Genomic DNA, 27099 nt, shown 5'->3' on the forward strand with positions numbered 1-27099 from the left:
ACCGGGCCATATCCGCACATGCTGTATGGTGGATGCGTCTCCTTTCTCCATGTACCACCGAGCCATACCAGTACATGCTGTATGGAGGATGGGTCTCCTTTCTCCATGTACCACCGAGCCATATCAGCACATGTTGTATGGAGGATGGGTCTCCATGTCTCCTTTCTTCATGTATCACCAAGCCATATCAGTACATGCTGTATGGTGGATGCGTCTCCATGTATCACCGAGCCATATCAGTACACGCTGTATGGAGGATGGGTCTCCTTTCTCCATGTATCACCGGGCCATATCAGCACATGTTGTATGGAGGATGTGTCTCTTTTCTCCATGTATCACCGAGCCATATCAGTACATGCTGTATGGTGGATGCGTCTCCATGTATCACCGGGCCATATCAGCACACATTGTATGGAGGATGGGTCTCCTTTCTCCATGTATCACCGAGCCATATCAGCACATGTTGTATGGAGGATGGGTCTCCTTTCTCCATGTACCACCGAGCCATATCAGTACATGCTGTATGGTGGATGGGTCTCCATGTCTGTTTTCTCCATGTATCACCGAGCCATACCAGTACATGCTGTATGGAGGATGGGTCTCCTTTCTCCATGTATAACCGAGCCATATCAGTACATGTTGTATGGAGGATGGGTCTCCATGTCTCTTTTCTCCATGTACCACCGAGCCATATCAGTACATGCTGTATGGAGGATCGGTCTCCATGTCTCCTTTCTCCATGTACCACCGAGCCATACCAGTGCATGCTGTATGGAGGATGGGTCTCCTTTCTCCATGTACCAACGAGCCATATCAGTACATGCTGTATGGAGGATGGGTCTCCTTTCTCCATGTATCACCGAGCCATATCAGTACAAGCTGTATGGAGGATGTGTCTCTTTTCTCCATGTATCACTGAGCCATATCCGCACATGCTGTATGGAGGATGGGTCTCCATGTCTCCTTTCTCCATGTACCACCGAGCCATTTCAGTACATGTTGTATGGAGGATGGGTCTCCTTTCTCCATGTATCACCGGGCCATATCAGCACATGTTGTATGGAGGATGGGTCTCCATGTCTCCTTTCTCCATGTACCACCGAGCCATATCAGTACATGTTGTATGGAGGATGGGTCTCTTTTCTCCATGTACCACCGAGCCATATCAGTACATGTTGTATGGAGGATGGGTCTCCATGTCTCCTTTCTCCATGTATCACCGGGCCATATCATATGGGACATTACCATCAGGATCTGAGTTTGAAGAGATCATATCTCACTTAGCATAGAAGAAAAATACGGTTGCTTTTTTCCAGAAACAGCGCCACAGCTGTGTATGAGCTGTCTGGCATTGCCGCTGCATTACACTGCAGCTCTAAGCTTTTTATTCTGTGGGTATGTGAAGCACTGTTTCTGGAAAAAAAAAATCAGCCAGGAAGGAGGGTATTAAAGGGTATGCCTATCCGAAGACCTTAAAAGAGCTTTTTGTCAAGTTTGGCTGCCATTTCTTTTCTGACCACAAGATGGCAGCGCAGCGTACTACATGTAATATCTGCGCTATTCCATGTGAGAGATCATACCTGCGCTTCACCATCCTGCTGTCAGCAGAACATCGCTGCCCGTATGCCCAGTCTCCAGCCCGCGCCCTTAAAGAACAAATAATTAGAAGATCAATAAATCCCCGGGACGTCGCTGCTCTCCTATAATGGACGTCTTAAACATGTAGAATTATATAGTGGGATTTAATAGATGTATCTTACAAGTGACTGTGACTGCAGGTTAGTTAAATTAGCAGATAATTGTTGTTTTTCTTAGTTCTTGCAGATGTTGATGAATCTGGTTGTTAAAACTTACATTTATTGTGCAGAGCATGAAGTTGCTATACGGGGAATGTGAACAACAGATATTAATTTCCAGAGTGATGGTTACATAAAAGAAAATCTCTTTCCATATGGAAGTCTTCCTCTGTGTGATATGGAACCTTTACCAGTCTTGAGGTTTAAAGGGAACATGTTACTCTATTCATGCTGCCCAAACCACGGGCGACATGAATCAGAGCCCAGCTGCCGGAACGCAGCCAGGTACATTTTTCTGTGAAACACTTGGAGCCTGGCTCCGATTCATATTGCCCGTGGTTTGGGCAGCTTGAATAGAGTGACAGGTTCCCTTTAGTTAGTTGACTGGTGAGAAGTTTCTGTATGGCACAAATGTGGTATCTCTGCGGTGTGTGTGTGTGTGTGTGTATATATATATATATATATATATATATATATATATATATATATATATATATATATATTTTTTTTTATATATATATATATATATATATATATATTTTTTTTTATATATATATATATATATATATTTTTCAATAATATGCTGTAATAGATATGACGGACAGATCTGAAACATTGCAGAACATTTCCACTGCAGATTTAAACACAAGTCCACAACAGCATCTGTATGTCAGATGATTCAGTTTTTATCTGGGAATTTTACAAAGTATTGTATAGGGTGAAATCTGAGAGTATTTCATGTACACATGTCTGTCTTTCCACAGGAAACCATGGAAAATGTGAAGAAATGTAAGAATTTTTTATCTACGCTAATTAAGCTGGCATCATCGGGTAAACAGTCCTCTGAGACGGCAGCTAATGTAAAAGAGCTGGTGCAAAATCTGCTGGTAAGATGTCCGTCCTGCGGTTCCCTGGCTCCATGATGTGATTGACTGTCATTATGAAGTAGCGGTCTGATTAAACCATTGTTCTGATATTGGTTCTACCTTTCCTTTTATTGCTGGTTTTACACATATTTTTTTTTTTTTTTTTGCAATTTTTGTCAAAATCGCTGTAGCTAGAATTTGACAAAATCTCTATACATAACAAAAGTCTGTGGCCTAAATTCAGCTTCTGCATTTTTTTGTAATTTTTTTTTAAAGAGGTTGTCCGGCCTTATGCTACATGTCCGCAGTCACTATTTGTGACTGTAGACTTGTGAACCCTGACATCATGCACACTGTGCGCTGTGAGGATTCTCTGGGAGCAACGGCCGCATGACCTCACGTATGTGATTTGCATACATGTGGTCACATGCCGACTAGATGTGCACGGCCTCGCTTGATGCAAGTGTATCGAGTGAGGCCAGACACGTCTAGTTGGAATGTGGCTGAAAGTATACAAATAACAAACTTGCAGTCACATGACCGCTGCTCCTGCCGCCTGCATTGGAGAATTCTCACAACACGCAATGCACACGATATGACGATTTACAAGTCTGCAATCACATAGAGGGACTGGAAACTTGTAGTCTAAGGCTGGACAACCGCTTTAAGTTGCACTATTCTTTAAATAAGCTTTTTGTCTCACATTAGTATTCAACTGCTTAAAAAAATAAAAATATTTTGTTTTAGCCCGAAGGTAAAATTTTTGTGACATTTTGAGAAGTCGTAAATAAAGAATTAGGTTGAAACTTCTAGAAAACCAAAACCATGTCCATAATGGTGAACAAAAAACCCCAAAAACAAAGTGTCAACTTAAAAAGGCAATAATTGATGATGTGCAAATATAATAAGTCACAATTTAGACCATTTATACTCAAAAGCAGTGATGAAGAGGCCCCTGTATATACAGCGGGGGAGGGCTTATTGATGGTGATCATGATGTTTTTTCTTTCCCCTCTTTATATAGACTTCTATACTTGACTTTGCATGCTTGTATAGTATATGAAAAGCTTAAAGGCTACCTATCATTTAACCTCTGCTCTGCTGCTTGCTGAAGGGAGCGAGTCAGAGCAGTGATTTGGGCATTTGCTGGGTATCCGGACTCTGACTGCCATCCATCATCAGCATGTTTAAGTATGACACATCCAAAATAAATTTAAATGATAGATACCCTTTAATTAAAAATGCTTCAAATGCTTTTTTTTATTTCTCATTATAATTCTTATTTTTATGCGAGAAATAGATCATATCAGAGGATCTTTAGAAAATAATAGTGTTTCTGATTGGCTGGAGATCTTGTTTTCAGCCAGAGATGAGACTTAGGGGGATCTTTCTGACAACCCGGAGCGCTCTGTTAGTGATTGTATTTATGTACCTGGGGTATATTACACAACCCTTGCCGCCTTACGTGACTGATATCCTAAGACAACTCTGTTCTCCACACAGGACGGGAAGATCGAAGCAGAGGATTTCACCAGTAGATTATACAGAGAACTAAATTCTTCACCTCAACCTTACCTTGTGCCTTTTCTGAAGGTGAGCCCGAGTCTTCCCGAGTACTGACCACCTTATCAGATGCTCTGGCTGCACTCTAGAAGTGATTGTCGGGTGGTGCGGACTCTGAATATTAACTTTTTTTTTCCATTTCCTACAGAGGAGCCTCCCTGCCTTGCGCCAGCTGACGCCCGACTCTGCAGCCTTCATTCAACAGAGTCAGCAGCAGCAGCCCCCCACGCAGGCCACAACCACCCTCACCGCAGTCATGTTAAACAGCTCTGTGCAACGCACAGCCGGCAAGACCACTGCCACCGTCACAAATACATTACAGCAGCCAGTCATCAGCCTTGCACATACTGCACAGGCCAAACCTGGACAACCAACCCCACTGGTACGTCAGCCATAGGGACATCACATATATAATCTGAATTTATGCTTGGTACTGAACCAGTCTAACTTTGGTGGCCATGGAATCATCATTAGACTTCTGTCCATCCGGGGACCCGCTTGGCTGTTAAACGCCTCCTTACACTTTCTGCTAGAAAGATTTTCATGGTGTTGGTTGGAGAGTCGCTGTATTAGGTGACCCCCCAAGACCAGGGTGGATAAAAAACTTAAAGGGACTAATATCACTAAATACAGTGGTGGCCAAAAGTATTGGCACCCCTGCAATTCTGTCAGATAATACTCAGTTTCTTCCTGAAAATGATTGCAATCACAAATTCTTTGGTATTATTATCTTCATTTAATTTGCTTGCAAGGAAAAAACACAAAAGAGAATGAAGCAAAAATCAAATCATTGATCATTTCACACAAAACTCCAAATATGGGCCGGACAAAAGTATTGGCACCCTCAGCCTAATACTTGGTTGCACAACCTTTAGCCAAAATAACTGCGAACAAGCGCTTCCGGTAACCATCAATGAGTTTCTTACAATGCTCTGCTGGAATTGTAGACCATTCTTCTTTGGCAAACTGCTCCAGGTCCCTGATATTTGAAGGGTGCCTTCTCCAAACTGCCATTTTGAGATCTCTCCACAGGTGTTCTATTCATTGCTGGCCACCTTAGCAGTCTCCAGTGCTTTCTCTAAAACCATTTTATAGTGCTTTTGGAAGTGTGTTTTGGGTCATTATCCTGCTGGAAGACCCATAACCTCTGAGGGAGACCCAGCTTTCTCACACTGGGCCCTACATTATGCTGCAAAATTTGTTGGTAGTCTTCAGACTTCATAATGCCATGCACACGGTCAAGCAGTCCAGTGCCAGAGGCAGCAAAGCAACCCCAAAACCTCAGGGAACCTCCGCCATGTTTGACTGTAGGGACCGTGTTCTTTTCTTTGAATGCCTCTTTTTTTTTCCTGTACACTCTATGTTGATGCTTTTTCCCAAAAAGCTCTACTTTTGTCTCATCTGACCAGAGAACATTCTTCCAAAACGTTTTAGGGTTTCTCAGGTAAGTTTTGGCAAACTCCAGCCTGGCTTTTTTATGTCTCGGGGTAAGAAGTGGGGTCTTCCTGGGTATCCTACCATACAGTCCCTTTTCATTCAGATGCCGACGGATAGTACGGGTTGACACTGTTGTACCCTCGGACTGCAGGGCAGCTTGAACTTGTTTGGATGTTAGTCGAGGTTCTTTATCCACCATCCGCACAATCTTGCGTTGAAATCTCTCGTCAATTTTTCTTTTCCGTCCACATCTAGGGAGGTTAGCCACAGTGCCATGGGCTTTAAACTTCTTGATGACACTGCGCACGGAAGACACAGGAACATTCAGGTCTTTGGAGATGGACTTGTAACCTTGAGATTGCTCATGCTTCCTCACAATTTGGTTTCTCAAGTCCTCAGACAGTTCTTTGGTCTTCTTTCTTTTCTCCATGCTCAATGTGGTACACACAAGGACACAGGACAGAGGTTGAGTCAACTTGAATCCATGTTAACTGGCTGCAAGTGTGATTTAGTTATTGCCAACACCTGTTAGGTGCCACAGGTAAGTTACAGGTGCTGTTAATTACACGAATTAGAGAAGCATCACATGATTTTTCAAACAGTGCCAATACTTTTGTCCACCCCCTTTTTTAGGTTTGGTGTGGAATTATATCCAATTTGGCTTTAGGACAATTCTTTTTGTGTTTTTTCATTGAAGACAAATTAAATGAAGAGAATAATACCAAAGAATTTGTGATTGCAATCATTTTCAGGAAGAAACTGAGTATTATCTGACAGAATTGCAGGGGTGCCAATACTTTTGACCACCACTGTACATGTGTCACCCATCCACAAACAGGGATAACTATATGATCACTGGGGGTTCAATTGCTGGACCACCGCTCCACCACCCTCTATGGGACTGAGGGAGACAGTCTTTCTGTCAGTCACTCTATTCACATGGGAGTTCATGATCCCAGCGGTGTGACCCGAAACAATCGTGTGCTTATCATCTAAATGTGGTTAGTGGGTCAACCCCTGTTAACAATTATGGTGTTATACTATAATAGGAGCAGGGAAAAATATTTTTTTTTCTCGGGTTTGGCCACTATTGTGAACATGATTAATTAAAGGGGTAAACCCATCTCCAAGATCGTATCCCAATATATAGTAGTTGTAGAAATGTGGTATAGTTCTTTTGATTGGCTATGTCGCTTACCTCATGTCCAGGGCATTGCAGTAGCTTAGTTAGCCGTGATTACGACCACTAACAACTAACTGTCACTGTATGAGTGGTCGTAACCATGGATACTTAAGCTACTGCAATGCCCTGCAAATTGGGTAAGCGACATAGCGAATCAGAAGAACTGTACTACATTTCTAATTGGAGGTATTTGCTAATATTAATAATAATATTTACACCTACTACATATTTGAGATGGGAATTCCTCTTCAACCATAAACTCTCTGGCGTAAGGTGCACAACATTTATTTGGATGCACACAGCACTTAATAGATATGGCAGATGTTAGGGATGTCCATGTGCCACACATTGATGTCTTCACCAGCTCTGAGCTGGTAGAGATCTTATTCCAATGTCTGGCGAGATTTCAAGTAAATGCGTCAGGTCCCTAAAAGAGGATGAGAGCAGCATAAAAACAGAAGCCAAATCTTTATGGAAAACGAGCATGCATCAAAATTTGCTTTTACCAGTCCAAAAAAGTGGAATACGATAAACCCTTTCAAAAAGTTCAGGGCTGGTTTTATTCCTGAAGTGTTGGATAAGTTGACGGCATGTCAGATAGAGATTTGTGGCCTATGACATCCTTCTTTTTCTCTCTGCAGGTAATCCAGCAGGCACATAAAGCGGGAGCGGTGATACGGCAGCCACAGGTCACATTGACCCAGACGCCCATGGTAGCACTTAGACAACCTCAAAGCCGGTTAATGGTCACTACTCAGCAACAAATCCAGTTAAACCCCCTACAGACAGGTGAGTGTTGACCCAGGCGCACTACAAGTCACAGCTTTATCTTATTTGCTGGTCGTATACTGACCTACACTAGATATTTGCAGACACAGTAGACTGCGCCTATTTCTGTGTAGCTTTTGTAATGCTCTTGTGCATCTTTTTCACAGTCCCAGTAGTGAAGCCAACCATCATAACCGGAAACAAAACCTTTCCCACGATGTCAGCGCAGGCGGCTGCGATACAGAAGAATAAATTAAAAGAGCCGGGGGGAGGATCATTTAGGTGAGCAGAGCCTAAAATGGCAGCATTGCAGTGATTCATACCTTTTCTCATTTTTCCAGGTAGCCGCACCGTTTACTAACCATCTTTAATATTAATTCCCAGAGATGATGATGATATTAACGATGTAGCGTCCATGGCTGGCGTGAACCTGTCTGAGGAAAGCGCGCGGATATTGGCCACAAATTCTGAGCTGGTGGGCACGCTAACGCGATCCTGTAAAGACGAGACCTTCCTTTTACCCTCATTACTACAACGAAGAATACTAGAGATCGGTAAATCGCTGTTTCGCTTTTTTTGGAATATACAATGGATTTATATTGTTGGAATACTTGTAGACATTGACTTGTCTTATACACACCGCTTTGGTAAATGATTGTGCTGAGTCCACCATCAATTAGAGCCCATGTTAGGAATCTGTAACGTGCAAGGTGGGGGTCCCACCAAATAGCCGTCCAGTTAATAATTCGTGGACAGTGTAGAAGGTTATTTAGAAGAAGAAAACATGGCTGTTTTCTTCAAGAACCATCACATCATCTGTGCTCAGGTTGTGCCCGGTAACGCGGCTCGGGTCTTTAAAAATAAACTAAGCCGAGCTGTAGAACCAAATGCAACCAGTGGATATAAGGGGGCACTGTTTTTAGAAAAAAGACCTGTTTTTCTAGTCCGATACATCCATTTAAAGGGAATCTGTCACCAGTTTTTTGCCACCTAATCTGGGAGCAGCATAATATAGAGACAGAAACCCTGATTCCAGCAATGTGTCACTTACTGGGCTGCTTGCTGTAGCTTTGATAAACTCACTGTTTTATCAGCAGGAGATTATCACTAGACGACTAATATACCTGCTGCCATATAGTCCTCCATAATTCAGTTCTGTGTAACCTCGTCCCCAACACTGATTGGCAGCTTTCTGCCTATGCACATTGTACACAGAAAACTGCCAATCATTGGTGTGGGCAGGGTTATACAGAGCTCAGCATTCAGGGGACTGCAGCAAACAGCCCAGAAAGTGACACATCGCTGGAATCGGGGTCTCTGTGACTACATTATGCTGCTCTCAGATGGGGCAGCAAAGACCTCGTGACTGATTCCCTTTAAAGGGGATCCTAACAACGGATGTATGCTACCCTATCCACAGGCAGCGTGTATCAGACACTGGCTGTATGATTTCAGCCATGTATGTTTGACTCTTGCATTGTTTGAGTGATGGGTCTCTCCCTGCGTGCCCCTATAGGGCAAGACCCGCCAGTCACTGTCAGCAGGTGGGAGAAGTCACTGGGGACCCCCCTGTCTGAATAGTCTCCTGTGCGACTTGGTCCCCATCAGCTCTTAAAGTATATATTTTTCTGTAATACTGCAGCGTTTCAGAGTCAAACATCCAAGGCTGAAATCATACCGCCGGTGCCTGATACATGATACTCATGGATCGGGCAACATGTATCAGCTGTCAGGTTCCCTTTAAGGACTGTAAGCTTTGAGAGGTGTCCGTGGGAGCAGTTTACTCGTCCATACAACTATTGAAGTCAATAGAGCTCATTGACGTCTATCGGAGCCAGAGCATGGGCGAAGTGCAGCAGAGCATGGGCGAAGTGCAGCAAGAGCGCTGCTCAGAAAGATGAAGCAGAACGCACACTGCACACACTCAACCAGGATCCGGATGGCATCCTGTCTGTAATATACCTAATGAATTCTCCGCAGAAACTAATTTCACAAACGGGGCCATATTTTGATTAAAGAAACTACACACGTGGTCAAAATTGTTGGTACCCATCGTTTAATGAAAGAAAAACCCACAATGGTCACAGAAATAACTTGAATCTGACAGAAGTAATAATAAATTAAAAATATATGAAAATGAACAAATGAAAGTCAGACATTGCTTTTCAACCCAGCTTCCATATAATTAAAAAAAAATTAAACTGATGAAATAGGCCTGGACAGAAATGATGGTTTTTCTTCTTAACTTAATATTTTGTTGAACAACCTTTTGAGGCAATCACTGCAATCAAAGGATTCCTGTAACTGTCAATGAGACTTCTGCACCTCTCCACAGGTATTTTGGCCACTCCTCATGAGCAAACTGCTCCAGTTGTCTCGTGTTTGAAGGTTGCCTTTTCCAGACGGCATGTTTCAGCTGTTTCCAAACATGCTCAATAGGATTTAGGTCAGGGCTCATAGAAGGCCACTTCAGAATAGTCCAATGTTTTCCTCTTAGCCATTCTTGGGTGTTTTTAGCTGTGTGTTTTGGGTCATTATCCTGTTGCAAGACCCATGACCTGCGACTGAGACCAAGCTTTCTGACACTGGGCAGCACACTTCTCTCTAGAATCCCTTGATAGTCTTGAGATTTCATTGTACCCTGCACAGATTCAAGACACCGTGCCAGATGCAACAAAGCAGCCCCATAACATAACATAGCCTCCTCCATGTTTCACAGTAGGGACAGTGTTCTTTTCTTGATATGCTTCATTTTTCCATCTGTGAACATAGAGCATTCCAGTCTGGCTTTTTTATGATTTTTTTTCAACAATGATGTTCTCCTTGGTCGTCTTCCATGAAGTCCACTTTGGATCAAACAACGATGGATAGTACGATCTGACACTGATGTTCTTTAAGACTGAAGTTCACTTTTAATCTCTTTAGAAGTTATCCTGGACTCTTTTGTTACCATTCGCATTATCCGTCTCTTTGATTTGTCATCAATTTTCTTCCTGCAGCCACATCCAGGGAGGTTGGCTACAGTCCCATGGATCTTAAATTTCTGAATAATATGTGCAACTGTAGTCACAGGAACATCAAGTTGCTTGGAGATGGTCTTATAACCTTTATCTTTTAACATGCTTGTCTGTAATTTTCTTTCTAATCTTCTGAGACAACTCTTTCCTTTGCTTCCTCTGGTCCATGTTGAGTGTGGTACACACCATGTCACCAAACAGCACAGTGAGTATCTGTAGCCCTATATACAGGTCCACTTACTGATCACAAGATTATAGACACCTGTGATGCTATTTAGTGGACACAACTTGATTTAACATGTCCCTTTTGTCACATTATTTTCAGGGGTACCATCATTTCTGTCCAGGCCGATTTCATGAGTTTAATTTTTTTTTAAATTCTGTGGAAGCAGGGTTGAAAAGCAATGTCTAACTTTCATTTGTTCATTTTCATAGATTTTTAATTTATTATTACTTTTGTCAGATTCAAGTTATTTCTGTGACCATTGTGGGTTTCTCTTTCATTAAAAGAGGAGTACCAATAATTTTGACCACGTGTGTATATTTAGGGCATTTGATGTGAAGGGGAAAACCCCTGTAAGAAACATTGCTTAATTTTAACACTTTCTTTTTCTTTTCTCTAGGTAAAAAACATGGCATTACGGAAATTCACCCCGATGTGGTCGGTTATGTCTCTCATGCTACACAGCAGCGGCTTCAGAACATTGTAGAGAAAATCTCAGAAACGGCTCAGCAAAAGAACATTTCTCATAAGGTGAATTGTTTAATAAAAATTAACGCTGAAATATGAAGGTCCTGGGAGCAGTGGGGGGAGCCCAAGGATCTTTCCTGGGAGCAGTGGGGGGAGCCCAAGGATCTTTCCTGGGAGCAGTGGGGGCTGCCCAAGGATCTGTCCTGGGGGGCAGTGCGGGGACCCCAAGGATCTGTCCTGGGAGCAGTGGGGACCACGAGTCCCATTAGTGTTAGGCCCAGTTCTTTTATTAATTTCTTGTGGAGGTGATTGATAGTAAAGTGTCAGACTTTGCTGATGACACACAACTTTGTAGGATAATAAAAACTAAACATGACAGTATAACATTACAGAACTATCTGTATAAATTGACCGCTCAGGCAAACACTTGGCAGATCAGGTTTAACCCCTTTATGACATGGTACGTAATAGTACTCACCACGTCATAACCCCCTGTTCAGCGCATGCTCCGGCGTTGAGCCCGCTCTAAATTGGACGCATGTTGGCTGATCTATACAGCTGAGATGTGCCCGCAACAGCCGCAGGTGGAATCGCGATCCACCCGCAGCTGTTAACTAGTTAAATGCCGCTGTCAATCTGACAGCGGCATTTAACTTGCCAAACTGGATGCGCGTCACTTACCTTGCCCATCGGTGACCCCGTCACATGATCGCGGGTCACCGATGGGTTGGCATGACAACCCGGGGTCTGCAGGAGACCCCTGTGGTTGTCATGTTCAGATTGCTATGAATGTCACCCAGCGGTCAGCGCTCATAGCAAGTGGGCAAATCTTCTACATACAGGCGATCTGCCCATCGCCTGTATGTAGCAGAGCCGATCAGGTAATTGCTGCTTCTAGTCTCCCATGGAGACTATTGAAGCATGCAAAAAGTTAAAAAAAAAAAAAAAAAAAAAATGTTTTAAAAAAATAATATAAAAATTTAAATCACCTTCCTTTCACCTCATTCAAAATAAAACAATTAAAAAAAAACAACAACACTCATTTGGTATCACCTCGTTCAGAATCGCCTGATCTATCAGTATTAAAGAATCCGATCGGTAAACTGCGTAACGAGAAAAAAATTCCAAACGCCAGAATTATGTTTTTTTTGGCCTTATAGCCAACGGCCAATAACGAGCGATCAAAACATCGGATCTACCCCAAAATGGCATTAATAAAAACTTGGTGCGCAAAAAAATAAGCCCTCACCCGGCCCCAGATCCCAAAAAATAAAAACGCTACGGGTCTTGGAAAATGGCGCCATTTTTTTTTTTTTCTTTAAAAGGAATAAGGAAATTAAGCAGATAGTCGGAGATTTCTTGGCGTCCCCCGGGCGCCAAGCATATGAAAACGGATTTTATTAAAACACATTTCTCTGCAAGCAGACCGCTAATATGGGCCATACAGGTAAGTATAGATTTACATTCCCATAACCTGTATGCCAATAGTAGAGGTCTGATATCTCCCAAGGGGGTGACAGATTCCCTTTAAATAGAGCTAGATGATTTTCTAATAACCAACAGCATTGTGGGTTATAAATGATCTACAGGTCCATCAAGTTCAACCTTACTCGACCAGTTTTTTTTTTTTTTTTCAACCTATGTAACTATGTAATTAGGGCTGGATGTAATTACATCTATAATCTGGTGAACAATCAAAGGATGTAATTTGCATCATTCACTCTGGACATGTCCAATTACAGATGGATTATAAGGTGTGACCGCGCCGAGAAGGGCTGAAGTTGGAGTCAAAAGTGTGTTGTGTCTGTAGAAGCTGTAGCCCCTGTAATGCAGAGGCTGGTATAAGCCATGGCTAATGAAAAAGGCCTATATGTTCCTGTAGCCCATGGTTTACTAGCTCGGTATAGTAGACTTTTTTTTTTCAGTCTCACATTCTGTCTGCAGGATGACGACCGGTACGAGCAGTCAAGTGACGTTCGGACGCAACTCAAGTTCTTCGAGCAGCTCGACCAAATAGAGAAGCAAAGGAAGGACGAGCAGGAGCGTGAGATTCTCATGCGAGCAGCTAAGGTTGGTGCACAAGGATAGTCGCAAAGTTCCATGTGGTGGTGGGAAAGTTTGCCTTTGCCCAAGAATTGTACATGGTATAGTCTGTCTAAACCAGACTTGGGCACATTGCGGCCTGCAGGCCCCATTAAGCTCTTTAGCTGTTCTTGTCTGGTCTATGACCTGGGACATCCAAAGGGCTGGAGATCAAATGCAGCTAAGCAGCATTTCAGTGGGCACTTGACCTGCTTAGATGTGTAGCCCTAACCTTTAAATCAGGGACTGAAATACAGAAAGGACCAAAATATAAAACTTGGACAAAGTCGCGGTACCACCTTGATATCCATTAAAAAAATGTCTACAATTGAGTAAGTTTTTCCTTATCAAATATAAGAATGAACCTTTTCATATGGAAACAAGCTTAATGGGGTTGTCTCACGGACAAAGTACATTATAATTAATGGATCTTTAGAATAAATTAAACACATAATCACAAATGGGGCATACTGAAATAATATGTTATGTTAGAGCAGTAAAAAGCATATAACCCAATAGCCTAATTTAAATGTGTAATAACAAAGGATAAACCTTGAATTAATAAACAATACTGATAATAAAGTATGATGCCAACGAAAGTGCCACCCTAACACAGTATGATACCCCACAGTGAATTCCTCCAAAAGTACCCTCCACATGCCCAGTATGTTGACCCTACTGTATCCCCCTCCCCCCCCCCCCCCCCGGAAAGTATGGCGACTTCAACACCGTGTGATGCCCCAACTGTGATCCCCACATAGCCCTCCATACAGGATGGCGGGCCCCGCGTAGCCCCTCTATGCAGGATGGCGGGCCCCGCGTAGCCCCTCTATGCAGGATGGCGGGCCCCGCGTAGCCCCTCTATGCAGGATGGCGGGCCCCGCGTGGCCCTCTATGCAGGATGGCGGGCCCCGCGTAGCCCTCTATGCAGGATGGCGGGCCCCGCGTAGCCCTCTATGCAGGATGGCGGGCCCCGCGTAGCCCTCTATGCAGGATGGCGGGCCCCGCGTAGCCCTCTATGCAGGGTGGCGGGCCCCGCGTAGCCCTCTATGCAGGGTGGCGGGCCCCGCGTAGCCCTCTATGCAGGGTGGCGGGCCCCGCGTAGCCCTCTATGCAGGGTGGCGGGCCCCGCGTAGCCCTCTATGCAGGGTGGCGGGCCCCGCGTAGCCCTCTATGCAGGGTGGCGGGCCCCGCGTAGCCCTCTATGCAGGATGGCGGGCCCCGCGTAGCCCTCTATGCAGGATGGCGGGCCCCGCGTAGCCCTCTATGCAAGATAGCGGGCGGGTGGGGTTTGCTGGTGTTGTGGGCCAAATAGTCACCCCGCGGACCCGAGTTTGCCATGTGTGCCTTAGACACAGGTCAGGTGCACACACAACATTGGAGAATGATGGGAAAGGAAGAAGTAATGAGAGAGAGAGAGAGAGAGAGACTAGAGTTGGAAGACTGTGAGCGACAGGTGGAAACAGAAGGGGATTCTGACCAAAACAAAGATTGCTAGAGACCATGGAAGAAATGAAATCATAAGTGTATCTTGGTCGCCTGCGATTCTTACTATGTTTTATTATATTTAACCCCTTTACAGCCTGTGATGTATTAGTACGCACAGGCTGTAATCCCCCGGTTCAGTGAGGGCTCCGGCGGTGAGCCCGCACTGAACCGAGGACATGTCAGCTGATTATACAGCTGACATGTGCCCGCAACAGGCGCGGGTGGAATCGCGATCCACCCGCGGCTCTTAACATGTTAAATGCCGCTGTCAATCTCCGACAGCAGCATTTAACGCGCGCTTCCGGGAAGTGCGTCCTAAGCCCCGCCCACCGGCGACCCTGTCACGTGATCGCGGGTCACCGATGGGTGGGCATGACAACCCAGGGTCTGCAGCAGATTCCTGCGGTTGTCATGAGCTGGTCGCTATGAGCGCCACCTAGTGGTCGGGGCTCATAGCACAGGACCATTTCTGCTGCATACAGGGGATCTGCTGATCCCCTGTATGTAGCAGAGGCGATCGGACAGTTGCTGCTTCTAGTCTCCTATGGAGACTATAGAAGCATGCAAAAAGTGAAAAAAAAAAAAGTTTTTAAAAATATAAAAAAATATAAAAGTTTAAATCACCCCCCTTTTGCCTCATTCAAAATAAAATAATAAAAAAAAAAACCTACATAGACATATTTGGTATCGCCGCGTTCAGAATTGCCCGATCTATCAATATAAAAAAATAATTAATCCAATCGGTAAACGGCGTAACGAGAAAAAAAATTCTAAACGCCAGACTTGCGTTTTTTGGTCGCCGCAAAATTGCAATAAAATGCAATAACGGGCGATAAAAACATCGGATCTACTCCAAAATGTTATCAATAAAAACGTCAGCCCAGTGCGCAAAAAATAAGCCCTCACCCAGCCCTAGATCCCGAAAAATGGAGACGCTACAGGTCTTAGAAAATGGCGCTATTTTTTTTTTTTTTAACCAAATTTTGGAATTTTTTTTTCACCACTTAAATAAAAAAGAACCTATATATGTTTGGTGTCTATGAACTCGTAATGACCTGGAGAATAATAATGGCAGGTCAGTTTTAGCATCCAGTGAACGTGGTAAAAAAAATAAATAAAAAACAACTGTGGTATTGCACTTTTTTTTTGCAATTTCACCGCACTTGGAATTTTTTTGCGTACACGATATGGTAAAACTAGTAATGGCGTTGAAAAGTACAACTCGTCCCGCAAAAAATAAGCCCTAACATGGCCATATTGACCAAATAATAAAAACGCTATGCCTCTGGGAACAAGGGGAGCAAAAAACGAAAATGCAAAAATGACAAATCCCAGGGTTGCGAAAGGGTTAAAGCAGAATTACAGGAGAAGAAGGATTTTCTTACGGCTTTTTAAAAAAAGAATATATACAATAAACCCTAACATAACGTATTGCAGTAGCAGCTAGAGAGCATGCTTTAATTCTGCTCAATATGAAGCGATAAAATTATATAAATGAGATAAAATAAAGCTATTTTAATATCAATGTTTTATTATTACTTTAGTAATCATATTAATTTTGAGCACAATTAAGTTTAGCCTTATTGGTTCAGCTCTTTATAACATTCATAGTCTCTCACGTGGCCCCTCTAGAAAATGAATTGCCCACCCGTGTTTCTGACTGCCATATACCAAGAAATGGTTGATTCATCGGACTCAGAATGAGTAGAAATGATAATTGCCAGTTTTGTATATTTCCTTATTCAGTGAAATCACACTTTTTCTCTTTTTGGCTTGCATAGTCACGATCACGGCAGGAAGATCCTGAACAGTTACGACTAAAACAGAAAGCCAAGGAGGTACGACAAACAAAAGAACTATAGTGATACTTGCTTTTGTGAATACAGAAGTTCATCTATGATAATTCTCTGTACCTTCCTTCCTTAATAGATGCAGCAGCAGGAACTGGCACAAATGAGGCAGAGGGATGCAAATTTAACGGCGTTAGCAGCTATTGGTCCTCGAAAAAAGAGGAAAGTAGAGTCACCGGGTCCTGGGTCAGGGTCAGAGGTAAGTAGGGACCACAAAGTCCTTTACTGGAATCAGGCTTGAGACACTTAAAAGTATTTAAACACCTGTTTGGGGGGTTTTAGTGGCATCATGACTGAGAAGTAAAATTTTCAACCAACAGAGTTGGCTATTTAAAGGGAATCTGTCAGCAGGTTTTTGGTACCTCATCTGAGAGCAGCCTGATGTAGGCAAAAAGAAGCTGAATCCAACGATGTATCACTTAGTTTACTGGGTGCAGCCGTTCTCACACATTCAGAGTTTTTAGATTTAGCATGTAGCGGAGCTGAGGAAGCTAACCCCTCCCACACCAGGCTCTCCATGTACAAAGTCCAGAGACAGTGAGCTGCCTATCACCGGAGGGGGCTTATCAGACCAGGAACATGAACAGTTAGTCACAGCAATGATAAGCTCCTGGTGATAAAACAATCCTTGTAAGCAAACAAAACATGGAGCTTGATGAGAGGCATCTCTGAAATCTGTGTCTTAACCCCTACCTCATGCTGTCTTCAACTTACATAGCAAAAACCTGTTGACAGATTCCCTTTAAGTTCTGTGCCATTCACATGGCGCAATACAGTAATACGGAGCACAGCGGATACTAGTTATGCAGTGTGCAGGCAGATGGAACTATATAACTAGCCCCTTGCAGTAGGCATGTTGAGTCAGACCCCAAAAATCTGATATTGCCCCAGTTGCCTGATTTGTTAGTTGAGATCTGAAGTTTAGATGTGGATAAAGAACAGAGTTGTGGTGTGTGGTACCAATGGTGACGCCCACCCAGTACCCCAAGCTGCACTGGCAACTTCTATTTTTAAAAAAGATAATAAAACAAGTCTTAAGATAACACAAAGGTTTATTTGAGTAGAGATATAAAATACACTCCAGTTAATAATTAAAAAGGACCCATTGCTTGCTCAAAAATATTGGGTTAAATATCTTGTAAAAATCCCCCAATTCTGCTGCTCTTTTCCTTTTTTTTGCGCTGTTTTTTCCATTGTAGAGATATTCACTTTGGTTTCTTGAGGAGTGCAGTGTGGGAAATCTCTGCTGGGCGTTTATTTAGAGTCTTTTCTGTGTGGTGCGCTTTCCCCACTCCCTCCCAGATGCTGTCAATCACAGCTCAGCAGCATCTGAGACTGCTATAATATCTGCTGAGATGTGATTGGCAGTATTTGTAAGAGAGGGGTGAAACGGCACGCCCCCAGAGAAGACTGAAGGAACGCCCAGCTGGACTGGAAGCAGAAAATTCACATATTGTGCTCCAGATGCCACAAATGTGAATATCTCTGCAATGGAGTGACACTGCTTAACACTCTCACGCCATCGCTATTTTCTGTTTTTTCCTCCCCTGCTTTCAAGAGCCCTGCCAAGCGCCCTTACACAGTGTGACACTGTGCTGGAATAGTCACTGCTTTCCACATTGGGACTCTGTGCGTGAGGAGCAGTGACCATTCAGTCTGTTCATTAGCCGGCACACTGTACCGCAGTGCGGCTCCTGCTGTGGCCAGTGGTCAGTGTGCCTGCTATTAAAGACCATGGATATTCACTACAACCCATGGGAGTGGGTTGTAGGGAATATTCATAAGCTTTAATAGCGGGCACACAGACCGCAGAGCGGCAGCAGGAGCCGTGCTGTGGCTACAGTGTGTGCCGGCTATTAAGAAAAATTAATATTCATTGCTCTCCACGCCTATGGGTGTGGGGAGCAGGGAATATTCATTTTCTTTAGTAGCGTGCACAGCGTAGACTGCAGCAAGTGTCTGCTGCCTCCTGTGCCCCGCTGATCCCCCGCTGCCACTCCCCCCACACCCACCACCACGCTCCCTCCACACCCACCACCACGCACAGCCAGGTATATAGTATTCGGACTACAAGACGCACCCCCCACTTTCCTCCAAAATTTGGGAGGAAAAAAGTGCGTCTTATAGTCCGAAAAATACGGTAATTGTTTTATTTTCAATGGGGCAGAAGGTGCTTTGAACTTTTGTGGTGTTTTTTTTTTCCCCCATATTTTTAAAAACTTTTTTTTCCCCACTTTTTATTGTATTAAATAGTCAGTCCCCTTAGGAAAACTTATGAAACTGTGATCATCCGACCGCATGTGCTATACAGAGCAGGGCTTCAGCACTGTTATGTATGGCAGAAATTATGACTGGTGTTCACAGGAGTATCGTAATTACAGGTATGGGGGACTTCTGCAGACACCCGGCTGTCATGACAATCCATCAGTTCCCCCCAATCATGTGACGGGGGCACCGATGGGCAGGATTTGTGACACGCTTCAGGCTGACGCATGTTAAATTACACTGTCGGAGAGTGACAGCGGCATTTAACTGGTTAACGCGGGTGGAGCTCTGCTGTTAAAGACACATGGCAGATGATTAAATCAGCTGTCATGTGCTGGGAAAGATGAGGGCTGAGCGCGGGAGCCTGCATCAAAGTAAGGGACACGACATATGACGTAAATATACGTCGTATGTCATGAAGGGGTTAATACTGTAATTTGTGCCAGAATTGGGGAGAGCTCTGAGATCTTTACAAGGTATCTAACACAATTTTTTTGAGCAAGGGACCGGTCCCCTTTAATACATTGCAGCTGTGAGGGATTGCCTCCATACAAGCGGAGGCCTTGGGAGCTGCTTTGGGCAGATGTTGTGCTGCGCACCCATGACCTGAGCTGCACCTGATTGTTCTGTATGAAGCGGAGTGGTGGCAGCAAACGCCCGATAACTCATCTCGCAGACCGTCTCACCAGATGCTGTGTACTTTTAATGAAGTATAAGATTTACTCTTCTGAGACCATCTAGTCATTTCTAAGCAACCCAGCGAAAGTGATAATGCCAATACACCCGAAACCACAGTGCAGAACGCCGCAGGCACGAAGCCAACATTAATACCAGGGACAGTTGTCCATGTTAATGGATTTGTCTCTTCTATCTTCAATAGCGCCTTGCCCCCCAGCTTCCTGCTTGCTGGGGGGTGGTGACCTTCTGATGATCTGATAGTTAGGATCAGCGGCGTTGCCGCACCCCAGGCCCGAACTGTGCGGTTTCCCAAGTGGAAGTGCAAGTGGAGGCAGCTCTGCCTGTGCAGCATTGGGGGAGCGCAGGGGTAATTTAAAGGGTGTCTGTTACTCCCTGGGAGATATCTGACCTCTAATATGGGCATACAGGTGATAGAAAAGTAAATCTATACATAACTGTATGCCTCATATTAGAGGTTTGGTTGCTTTCAAAAGTTTTTTTATTCAATCCGTTTTTTTCACTCTTGCTGTACAGGGGACACTAAGAAATCCCCGTCTACTTACTTACTTAATTTCAATATCCCCCCCCTCCTCTACATGTCACAGGGCCCTGTGATGTGCAGTTTTGTGCTGCAGATCCCTGCGCATGTTCTAGTGCGCAGGCTGCGGGGGGGGGGGGGGGGGTTTTCACTGTGACTTCCGCTCCAGTGACCTCCAGCGTGCGCAACCTTAAGGTTTGCTCCCCACTTCCTCCTGGCATCCTGATGGTTAGGAACCATATTGTATATATGTGTACACCTGTATATGTTTATACTTAGCTGGGAATCCCCCCTTGTAATCTGTCATATAAGCTGTGAAGTTTGTCTTCTAACAGATACTGGTTTGCCATGTTGTAACCAGACTAACCAGCCGTGTTCTCCCGTCTCCGCAGGCATCGAGCACAAGTACAACGCCCACCAGCAGCTCGGGCGCAGGTGGCAGCAGACAGTTTACAAGACAAAGGATAACACGAGTCAATCTCAGGGACCTCATACTTTGTTTGGAAAACGAGCGAGAGACAAGCCATTCACTATTGCTATATAAAGCATTCCTTAAGTGAATAAAAAAAAAAACTAAACAAAAATGGAAAAGATCAAGGTATTTTTGTTTTGTTTTTGCAAAGACGACACCCTCCACCTTTTTGCTGGGACTATTTTAGATTTTGCTATTTTTTTTTTTGCACCCTATCCCCAAATGTGTTTTATGATCTGGTAATTGTTAAACCCATAAAATCCTTCCAGAATTTTTTTTTTTTTAACTGAAACCTCCGATTTTACAAATTGCACCGAAAACTGCAACAGATGGACGGACAACCCCCACGACGAGGAAAGCTGCCACCTGCAAAACAAGCCATATATGGAAAACATGTTCCTTTTTAATGAATGGATTCAAGTTTTTTAAATGTTTTTTTTTTTATTATTATTATTTTTTTTTTTACCATTTCAACAGTGATTTGGAATTTCACCTTTTACTCTACATTTACTCCATCTTTGCAGATGCGGTATTGAGAAATTCTGCATTGTCTTTTTTTTATTTGCGGATGGCAGACACCCTTACCTCCCTCCTTACTCCTCCATTGCTTCCTTTTATTCATATTTATTGGTTTTATCTGCTCGGACACCTCTACTGCCGTGGGATGCACAGACGACCAGAATCCTCTTCGCCTCTGAAATCTTTAACAATCTACAGTTTTTTTTTTTTTTTTTTTATTATTTTAATGTGTGTATTTCATTGCCTCCTTTTTTTTGTTGTTGAAAAAAAAACAATACATCAATTTTAAAATAATTTTCCACAATAAAACTTTTAAAAAAGTGTTTTTATCTGTAGGAAAAAAAAAAAAAGAATTTAAACTTTGGAAAAAAAAATAAAACAATGCAATGCTGTTATTTTTTTTTTTTTTTTTGTTTGTAAAAAAAAAATAAATGTACCCTGTGGGCAGTTGCAAAGATTATATGACAAAGGAAGGTAACATTTTATGACATAAATATATAAAATATATATATTTTACTTGCACTGTTTATTATTATTATTATTATTATTTTTTTATTTCTCTTTTATGTTGAGCGCTTCACCCTGCCTCTACCAGAGAAATCTGTGTTTAGCTGCACAGTAAGGGTTAAATTAAACTTTTTTTTTAGTTCCGTGACACACGTGGTGAAGTCTATACATGGCTTGCTGTATTTTTTTTTGAGTAGTTACTGTAGATAATATTTGGCACATGATGGGGGGGAGGGTAATATAACACAAATTCTCCCGTTTTACCACAAATGAATATGTAAAATCCATAATTATTTTGTTAATAACAGTATGCAAGCTTTGGAGACAAGCTTTCTGTCGCCATTGCAATAGCCCCGTCTTTGTACCTATTTTTTTATTGCGGAAAAAAAAAAAATATACTAATTGGTTCTTTCTATTTTCAGAGGTTACTGTATTAAACTGTCGATTGGTAATACTTTTCTGAGTGTAAATAGTCTGGCTTTGTGTGTGTCCCCTTATTACAGAACTCTGCCTTGTTCACAGAACTCTGATCAGTATTTGTACCTGACCGCTGTTACATCACGTCGTCGTCTCTCTATCCCCCCGCCTGCCGATCTTGTCTTTCCATTTTGTTTTCTTGTACATTTTGCACAGTTACTTGTTCATATGTAAATATATTACTTTCAAAAATGAAGTTTTTAATTGCTATTGTTTTATATAGGATTGAAAGAAAATTAACTCCTTTATTAAAAACGAATTTATCTGTACCCCCGTCTCATTTGCATCGGTTATTACATCAACTTGTACAAATTAAGCTACAGACGTTCTGGGGGAATATTTATAAAGATTAGCCCAAAAGAAAAAGAAAATATAGGGTATCTAGTAAATTGAAAAGAGCCCTATAAAATGGACATAATGCACAGCAATATCAAAACCATATTGCTGTGCATGTCTTCCGTCTTATTTGGGAAACTAGAAGCAGTAAAAGAAGTAATGCGCACCTTCTTGGGACTTGAAAGTATAAAGTAAGAGGTGCAAGAATGATGGGAAAGCCACCGGCGAAGCCGCTTTAGGTAAAGGAAGCAGATTCTCCTGGGTGAAATTGGTGGCATCTAAGGCTATGTGCCCATGTAGCGTTTTTACGGCTGCGAAAACGCTTGTAAAACAGTCTGCCATGCAAAGCAATGTGATTTCGGATGTGCTGTGCACATGATGCGCTAATTTGCGCGTCGAATTCGCATTGCGTTGCAAAACGCAGCATGACCATTTCTACCACGATTACTCTGCAAATTAGTGGCCATTGAGGAACATTGAAACGCAGCAAACCCGCAGGTATATGTGGATTTGCTGCGTTTCAATTAAATTCAATGGCCGCAAATTTGCAGCGTAATCGCGGTGCATGTGGTACCCGGGATGAAGAGAAGACTACAACTCCTCTTCATCCCGGCTACCACGCGGTGGAAAAAGAAAAAAAAGGTAAAAATAAACCAGACCTGTATATTCACCTCTCCGGCGGCCCCCGGTCTGCTCCCGGCCACGTCCTCTTTCTTTGGCGTCCCGCGGTGTACTGTCAGGACCTGCGGTGACGTCATTTAGTCACCTGATGGTCACGCGACTGCTGACGTCGGCGGTCAGGTGATGGTTGGGTGACCATCAGCTGACTAAATGACGTCACCGCAGGTCCTGACAGTACACTGCGGGACGCCGAAGAGAGAGGATCGCAGGATCGCCACCAGGAGGAGACTGGAGGAGACCAGAGGGGTGAGTATACAGGTTTTTTTTTTATTTTTAACGTTTTAATTCTCTTTTTTTTTTTTTTACTATAGATGCTGCATTTAAAGCATCAGTTGTTTATACGTTATAAATCCATGCCAGTTGCATGGATTTATATTGTGTGACCAACTTGTCAAGCACTTTTCCAAGTGATTCTCAAAATCTCTTGGAAAACTGCTTGAAAAAACGCTTCTCTCTGGCAGAAAAAACGCATGTAAATCTGCATGCAATCTCTGCATCAAATCTGCTACGTGGGCACATAGCCTAATAGCCATCTTGTGCACATAGCCTAAGGCTGGACTTGCTCATCTGTATTCTATGGTCCACGCTCTGATCACAATACTCAGTCCTACCGCGGGTCTCCTAACCTGAACTGACAGCTCCATAGACGTATATGAGGATTTTAGTTCAGATTGGGCATTGTGGTCTGAACATGAACCATGTAATATGGACGTGTGACTTCAATCTTACCCGTAGTGATTAGATTATTCATCATGTGGCTGAAGATATTAAGGATTTGTATTCTTGGCAATCGCCTAATATACCGCACTTTTTGGACTATAGGATGCACTTTTCTATAAGATGCATTTCAGGTAAAGATAGCAGAAAATTAGACTAATATGTTTCCTTCTAATTAAAAATTTCCTGGAGGTGTTAATTCGCCGTGGAATCACGCCTCAATTAGTTAGCACAGCACATGCGGATTATCATTGCTATACATGGCAGACCTATTACCAAGCGGTTTTAATGCGTTTCCGTGGCTGTTGAACTTAGGCTGATAACAGCGAGAGCAGCGTAGATGGGAGGACAAGACCGATCAGCTGATGCTCACCGGGGCTCTTCAGCTGATGAACCCCGTGACCTCCTGCAGCACTGTATACTGACAGATGGTGATTTTACACCCCTGTCCGTATACAATGTTGTATTCTACAGCAGTGACATCAGTGATGGCTGATGTCACAGCTGTAGGAGTGACACAGATCGTTGTGGGACACTTGGTGTTACATGACCTGCGTTATTGACGGCGGACAGGTAAGGAATATTGTTTGTTTTTTTACGTTTTTTTCAGGAGATCATGGGCTTCGCGGAGGCGTGTAATAAAAATTGTAGAACTGTGTGTGCTTTATTTCATTAAAATACTTTATTATGGCCGTGTCTTTTATTGAAAAAGCGCCGACCACTTTACCACGCGGTTAGTAATGGGGGCGTCTTATAGACGCCCTCCATTACTAACCTGGCTTCACGTCAGTCGCCAATACAAGGCTGATGTGAACCCAACCCCATTACCTCACTGCCACCGCTACAGGGCAGTGAGAAGAGCGAGGCTAAGCGCCAGATTTGGCACATTTTATGGATGTGCCATTTCTGGGACTGCTGAGGGGTGATATTAATAGCCGCGGAGGGGGCTAGTATTCATGACTCCTTCCTGGGCTATTAATATCAGCCCACAGCTGTCTAGTTTAGCCTTTGCTGGATAGATTTTATAGGGGGACCCCACATCAATTTTTTTCTGGGGTCACCCTGTAATCTTGCCAGTAAAGGCTAAACAAACAGCTGTGGGCTGATACTAATAGCCATGAAACATTGTTGGCTAACCAGCGGTCGGCTTTCCCTCTGCTGGTTATAAAAATGACGCGGGAGCCCACGCCATTTTTTTAAATTTTATTTTAGGCTCTGTGCCAACGATCCGGACGTAGCCGCGCTTTGGACGCATTTTTTTTTACGCAGGTAAATCCACATGTGTTCGCTGAACCATGCATATTTACCGCATTCAGTACTTTCTAGTGGTCAAATTTCTGTTGTGGAAACTAGCGACTCCGCAAGAGAAATTGACATGCTGCGGTCCTGAAAGACGCGCCGCATGTCAGTGTTCACAGGTGATCCACAGCCTCAGATGCACGCATAGTGGACATGGGATTTCTAGAGATCCTATCCACTATAACATAACATCTGGACACTGCGGGTTTGACGCTATATATACACACACACAGCGTCAAACCTGCAGCGGCTCCTGATCGTGGCCACGTACTCAAACTCACCCGCAGCGTATTAATTTCTGTAGCAGACACGCTAGTCTCCGCTGCAGATTTTGACGGATTGAAGTGTCATTATATGCGGTGGATTCACATGTACCAACAACAAAAGTGCGGCATTAGAACACCACGTTTTGGACACGTTATGTCCAACGCGCTGCTGAGTGCTGATTGGGGGGGGCGTGGCGGGCAACGAACCAGCAGTGAGATGTTATTTAATGGCCAGGGAAATGTTTGCCTAATGGCACCTTCCCAGGCTAAAAAAAACCCGCTCACAGCAGTCGCATAAATTACATGAATAGAAATGCTAATGAAGATTGGGCGAATGGGACTAGCTGACACCCAGCTCTTTTGTTTGGTGATGTCAAGGTGTCAATCAGACCTTTTCATGACCTTTTCAAGTAAAGAAACACACAGACACGGTGTAAACACTTTATTTGAAAAACAACAGATCTATTCTTTAATCATTTAAATGAACCAATATACTCACCCCAGTTCTTGTGGTAATCCAAGGGCTTATGAAATGTCCCACCAAATAACTTTATTTAGCTCCAAAAATTAATCATTCATGCTCAAAAACGCATGCGGATCTACATGCGTTTTTTTCTGCCAGGGAGAGGCAAAAACGCTCAGGAAATTTCTGTTTCAATCCCTGAACGTGTGCACATACCCTTATAGTCCAAAAATACAGTATTTTTGGTGGCTGAAATGCTCGTTGACATACAGCAATGCTGATGGGGAGTGTCCATCCTTCTTTGTGTCGAGCTAAAAGCCCTATGGTTGCTTTTTACTTTTGCTTCATCAGTGCATGGCCCTGGGGTGTATTGGCCTGTCAGGAGCTTTCATGTGTTTAAAAGGAATGTGTCAGTAAGATGAACCCTATGGGCTTTATAGGTCATGAGAAGCTGAATAAAGTGATACATTTGATATCTGTGAACCAATGTCTTATTCCAGAGAAATCCATGTTTTTCCTAATATGTAAATGATCTGTTCAGGACTATGGGCGGGACACTGATCTAGATGAGAATCTGTCGCCAGTGCTTATTTTAAATAAAAGGGGATGTTACCGGTGTGATGTGTAATGGCTGCTCTCTGCTCTCCTGTCTCACTGCCGAGCTGTGTGTGATTATAACTGACACATCTGCAGGTTCCTCAATGCTTCAGCTTCCATCTCACAGGCCTCCAGTGTAACAATACAGCAGAGCTGTGAGAGCTGCAGCAAATGTGTTTGTAAGGAGAAAAGGTTCAGTTCTACTGTTCTCTGTTACCTACATGCCTCACACTGGTAATGCCCCTTTCATTTAAAATAATCTCTGGAGGCAGATTCTTAGGAAGATCCGGGTCTGGTCCATAGTCCTGAACAAGTCATTTACATATAAGAAAAACATGGATTTCTCTGGAATAAGACATCGGATCACAGACATCAAGGGTTGATCCTGCTGACAAATTCTCTTTAAATAGACTCTGTCAGCACAGAATGACTGTTGAAACCAACCCTCTTCTTTTATTGACATCTCTGGCTTCATAGGGCCATAGAATGGTGGAGATAGGTGAAAACCAAGCAGTTGGGAAGGTGTATATAAATGATTGGCTC

The 27099-nt window shown here is 43.3% G+C and overlaps 1 protein-coding gene across 2 annotated transcripts in view; it reads left to right on the plus strand.

Moving 5' to 3' along the window:
- Positions 1–22466, plus strand: part of TAF4 (TATA-box binding protein associated factor 4) — a 56686-nt gene extending 34220 nt beyond the window's left edge. For both annotated transcript variants that reach the window (XM_073683017.1, XM_073683018.1), the window contains 11 exons: positions 2561–2683; positions 4166–4255; positions 4374–4607; positions 7487–7634; positions 7781–7895; positions 7998–8167; positions 11254–11384; positions 13266–13391; positions 16673–16729; positions 16821–16940; positions 20615–22466. In XM_073683017.1, coding sequence (XP_073539118.1) covers positions 2561–2683; positions 4166–4255; positions 4374–4607; positions 7487–7634; positions 7781–7895; positions 7998–8167; positions 11254–11384; positions 13266–13391; positions 16673–16729; positions 16821–16940; positions 20615–20782 — 1482 coding nt within the window. In that variant the 3' untranslated portion in view covers positions 20783–22466. The remainder of the gene's footprint in view (positions 1–2560; positions 2684–4165; positions 4256–4373; positions 4608–7486; positions 7635–7780; positions 7896–7997; positions 8168–11253; positions 11385–13265; positions 13392–16672; positions 16730–16820; positions 16941–20614) is intronic.
- The last annotated feature ends 4633 nt before the right edge of the window (positions 22467–27099 follow it).

This window comes from Phyllobates terribilis, unplaced genomic scaffold (genome assembly GCF_046119375.1).
Source record: "Phyllobates terribilis strain yellow unplaced genomic scaffold, ASM4611937v1 Scaffold_5__5_contigs__length_657084704, whole genome shotgun sequence".
Classification (NCBI taxonomy): Eukaryota; Metazoa; Chordata; class Amphibia; order Anura; family Dendrobatidae; genus Phyllobates; species Phyllobates terribilis.